The following is a 4,787-nucleotide window of genomic DNA, read 5'->3' on the forward strand; positions in this document are numbered from 1 at the left end:
GGAAAGGGATTCAGCTTGTTACATAATAGCACAGCACAAGGGAGTTCCATCCACAGCTCTGTCCCCTTCCCATTGGCTGCTGTAGAAATCTCATAGGTGTACGGGGTAGGCGGGCGATGCACAGCGGGGTTATTTCAGGATGAGATCTCCTCTGGCAGAGTTGCAAATTCATTCTGAAGGAAGTCTACGAATTCCTTTCTTCTCCATGAAAACGACATTTGTCATCCTACGTTGCAGGCTGTGATACACGGGGGTCAATAATACAGAGAAATCATTATAAAGAGATAAACAAATCACTGCAATCAATATACAACATAGACGTGAGAGCTCCGCACAAAGCAATCTGCGTTCCAGAGCAATGATGATCATCAAATGTTGTCCTCGGTCGTTATCGGCAGTTCATGTTTTCAGGATTTCCAGGCAAACGTGACACTTTTTGGTGTTTACAAGGAATATACAAATCACGTTGCCTTTGATTCTACAAAGAGATCCGGAAAACATGACCTGACCGGGTGGGAATCTTTGTTTTAGATTAAGAGACAGGAAAATGAAGATTGAGCTCTCTGGTAGGAAGTCACTATACCCGGAGCAGACAGAATCTGGAGCACATGTGCGTAGTAGCCAATCAGATTCTATCTTCAGATGGTTCAGTTAAGCTTTGAAAATGGAAGAGAGAAGATGATTGGCTGAAATGTGCAGTTACTCCAGATTCTGTCTGCTCCAGACTTAGAAGATTCCCCTTTCTGTATAAAGGGGTTGATGTTTGTCTCATCAGATAGTGGAGGAGGAAGCAGTGCTGGGTCAGTAAGATGTATATAAGAGGACAGTGTGTGTGACTTGTTAGATAGTGAAGGAGGAAGCGGTGCTGGATCAGTAAGATGTATAAGAGGACAGTGTGTGTGACTTGTTAGATAGTGAAGGAGGAAGCGGTGCTGGATCAGTAAGATGTATATAAGAGGACAGTATGTGCCTTGTTAGATAGTGAAGGAGGAAGCGGTGCTGGATAAGTAAGATGTATATGAGGACAGTGTGTGTGACTTGTTAGATAGTGAAGGAGGAAGCGGTGCTGGATCAGTAAGATGTATATAAGAGGACAGTGTGTGCCTTGTTAGATAGTGAAGGAGGAAGCGGTGCTGGATAAGTAAGATGTATATAAGAGGACAGTGTGTGTGACTTGTTAGATAGTGGAAGAGGAAGCGGTGCTGGGTCAGTAAGATGTATATAAGAGGACAGTATGTGCCTTGTTAGATAGTGAAGGAGGAAGCGGTGCTGGATAAGTAAGATGTATATGAGGACAGTGTGTGTGACTTGTTAGATAGTGAAGGAGGAAGCGGTGCTGGGTCAGTAAGATGTATATAAGAGGACAGTGTGTGCCTTGTTAGATAGTGAAGGAGGAAGCGGTGCTGGATCAGTAAGATGTATATAAGAGGACAGTGTGTGTGACTTGTTAGATAGTGGAGGAGGAAGCGGTGCTGGGTCAGTAAGATGTATATAAGAGGACAGTGTGTGTGACTTGTTAGATAGTGGAGGAGGAAGCGGTGCTGGGTCAGTAAGATGTATATAAGAGGACAGTGTGTGTGACTTGTTAGATAGTGGAGGAGGAAGCGGTGCTGGGTCAGTAAGATGTATATAAGAGGACAGTGTGTGTGACTTGTTAGATAGTGGAGGAGGAAGCGGTGCTGGGTCAGTAAGATGTATATAAGAGGACAGTGTGTGTGACTTGTTAGATAGTGGAGGAGGAAGCGGTGCTGGGTCAGTAAGAGGTATATAATGTATACATACAGAGTCTGTAGATGTTGACAAAGGCCCGTTTCAAGGCTTGGGTACACTACATATCCCATAATACAATTCAGGTACCTCGGTAACCTATTGAGAAATGCCTTGGTGGCTTTGTGGGAATCAAGGTGCCTACTGGAGCCCCTTCTTAGAGCGAAGTCTAAATTAGGCTACTGTGCACACTTCAGGTTTGGTGGCTTCCTCCTCTCACACAGTTGTTCCAGTCTATACAATATATGCTCTGGTGACAGGTTCCCTTTGAAGGTCGACATATTCTTTTTGTAAAAAGCAAGGGCTTGTGTAGCTTGCTGAATGCAGCACGTTTTCAGGTGACTTCACCTTGCGTTTGGGAACTGTCGGAGATGCTTCTAAGTTCCATCTGAGTTACTTCTCAGGTTCCTCTGACTGGCAGATGACCTCCTTCTGCAGCAGGTCCTAAAAATGACCCCATGCAGTCTCCAGCCTAGAAGATGAACAGGCTCTCCATGTCATGGATGTGAGTTGGGGGAGATAGTAATAAAAGGTCATCTCACCCTTTTGGCTGCCTTGGTTAGGTCATGCTGACATTTAGCCCTAATACAGCCCTGGTCTAGGCTATACAGCAAACTACACCTCGGGTAACTCCCAAATTGGTAGATAGTTAGAGGTCTCTTGTTCAAGAAATAAGGGATTTCCAAATGAGATGACCATTTGTAGATGCTACTACCCACATATCTATGAGCTAATGTTCTGATGAGCAGTTCATGATCAGAGAGGTAGCAGGTTAAGACCTCAATTGAGCCTGAACACACCATACTTTCCTAATGGGTCCACCATCAACAGCATAGGAATGCATAGCTAGATTCCTATTGGCTATTTCACTTTGCAATAGCAAAATAGCTATTGCACCCGCCCTCTGCGGTTGTCAATCACTAGAAGAGGACCTGATGGAGTACTGCAAAGTGAAATAGCCAATAGGAATCTAGCTATGCATTCCTATCGTGGTTTTTTTTTTTCGGACTTCCGGCGGCTCCCGATGTCAGAAAAAAACAAAAACGATCGCAGGGAAAGGTCCTTTCCGGGAGAAAGTGTTTCTCTCCCGGGCAGCCGGGAGCCTATATCTAATAGCGGGAGACTCCCGGGCGACCCCTGGCAAATCATCATTCGACCCCCGACGGGGTCGCGACCCACAGGTTGAGAACCACTGCTCTAGGAGAAACCCCCATTTAGACCCACAATAAAACCAATTTGCGATTCCAATTGGCCCAATTCTTCAACCGGTTCCTTAGTCTTGATCAGTTCATCTTTCTTTCTCTGTAGGGGTAAAGGCATCCTGCACACCTTCTCAGGGACAGAGACCAACAAAATCTGGCCATATATCTACACGCTGCTGAGCACAAAGATCACGCCGGTACACCCCGAGGACACGAGCCAGGCCTTCCGTCACGAGGACTCCTAATGCCAACACCTATTTATTGGTCTTTGTGTGCCGTATCAATGTGGTGCTCTGTTCTCCTATATAAATGCTGTATATGGTATTTTGTTTATATATATATATATTTCTTTTTAGAAGCTTTACGCACTTATGTTTTCGAGAAAGTGTTTTCCGTTTTGTCCGGTGTGGCAAAGATTTGTTTTTTTAACAACCAATGAAATTCCCTGATTAAGCTGCAAACCTCCCTATATATCAGGACACTGTGCCTATCACTTAAAGGGTCAGTCCACTCAAGAGTGATATTTTCGTGGTAGGCGGAGCCTTGTGATCTGAGTCATCCCCTGGTTTCTTATAGACTGTGGATGTTGCAGCAGTGTAGTACCCATGCACAGTGGCATCATGCAGGGGGTACAGCCCGCACCCGGGTGACACCATTGGAGGGGTGACCTCAAAATGACTCACCGTCATTTTGGTGTCACCCCCTCTGAAAAGACAGGCACTCGGTCACGGACCGAGACCCCGACAGTGTCAGGAGAGAGGAGGTGGACCCGGTGGCATACCTCATTCCGCCGGGTGAATGTCCCCTCCTCTCTCTGCCGGCGTCCAGCACCAAGATGGCCGCCGGCAGGTGTCGATAAGACAACCGAGTGTGCGCTATGATGTCATCGCGCGCGGCAATGTCACGGCGGGGTGTCACCCGGTCTCCGCTCCGGGTGATACCCAGGCTCGGGACGCCCCTGCCCATATACTCATATTCAGAATAGTACCCATAGGATATAAGAAACTCTTTTTGGTAGTTTAACTCTCCAGCATCCAACAAAATCTGCAATATCGTTTTTTCGGTGGACTGTCCCTTTAAAGAGTCGGTCCGCCTTATAGGGATATTTCCTAACTTGGTGGCTGGTTTTAATTTTTTAAATCCCAAGATGTCCCCACCAGAGTTCCCGATTCTGCCCCTGGCACAGAGTCTTGTTCCTGCTGCGTCATTTTGCTTATGCGGATGTAAATTGCACTAAGAAAGGTGAGACGCCCTTCATTATAGTAGAACTGGGAACTCTGGAGGGTCCAAAACATGTCACATAACAGAGAGAGTGAAGCCAGATCTGGAAAAATCAGTGATGGGTGGACTGACCCTTTAAAGAGTACCTGTCTCCCCCTCACAGGAGTGGAAGCTGCCATTTTATGGTTGGATTGAACAATCATCTTTTTCATATGTTGGAAACCAGTGATGTCCTTAATTCCGATTATAGAAGAGGCCTCGTACTCTGGAAGGATGGTAGAGGCCAGAAAGTGGCTGCCTCTCTTTTTAAAGTGTATCAAAAGCCAAAACATTTTTTTTCTAGCTTTGGATAGAGTGGGGAAGAGTTTTATTGCTTCGTACAGCGGTAAGGGCAAGGAGTGCTGGACTGCTTAGGATGCTGCATTATGTGGAGGGTGGTAGGCAACTCTACCAGTCCTAGGAAACTGATAGGCAGTCTGTATGGAAACATGAAGGAAGGGTGGAGGATAGAAGTGACACTCCTCTGGTGGAAGTCTAGAATAAACAAGACAAGCCAACACGTTTCGTGGGGTTCTTCAAGGCTGGAGAAGTCTGGGG

General features: G+C 46.2%; 1 protein-coding gene across 2 annotated transcripts in view; it reads left to right on the forward strand.

Annotated features, from left to right (window-relative positions):
* The window catches only part of AK4 (adenylate kinase 4), a 39,868-nt gene extending 36,369 nt beyond the window's left edge, over window positions 1-3,499 (forward strand). For both annotated transcript variants that reach the window (XM_018563083.1, XM_018563084.1), the window contains exon 6: window positions 3,076-3,499. In XM_018563083.1, the coding sequence (XP_018418585.1) occupies window positions 3,076-3,214 (139 nt within the window). In that variant the 3' untranslated portion in view covers window positions 3,215-3,499. The remainder of the gene's footprint in view (window positions 1-3,075) is intronic.
* The last annotated feature ends 1,288 nt before the right edge of the window (window positions 3,500-4,787 follow it).

This window comes from Nanorana parkeri, unplaced genomic scaffold (genome assembly GCF_000935625.1).
Source record: "Nanorana parkeri isolate BGI_ZX_2015 unplaced genomic scaffold, ASM93562v1 scaffold630, whole genome shotgun sequence".
Classification (NCBI taxonomy): Eukaryota; Metazoa; Chordata; class Amphibia; order Anura; family Dicroglossidae; genus Nanorana; species Nanorana parkeri.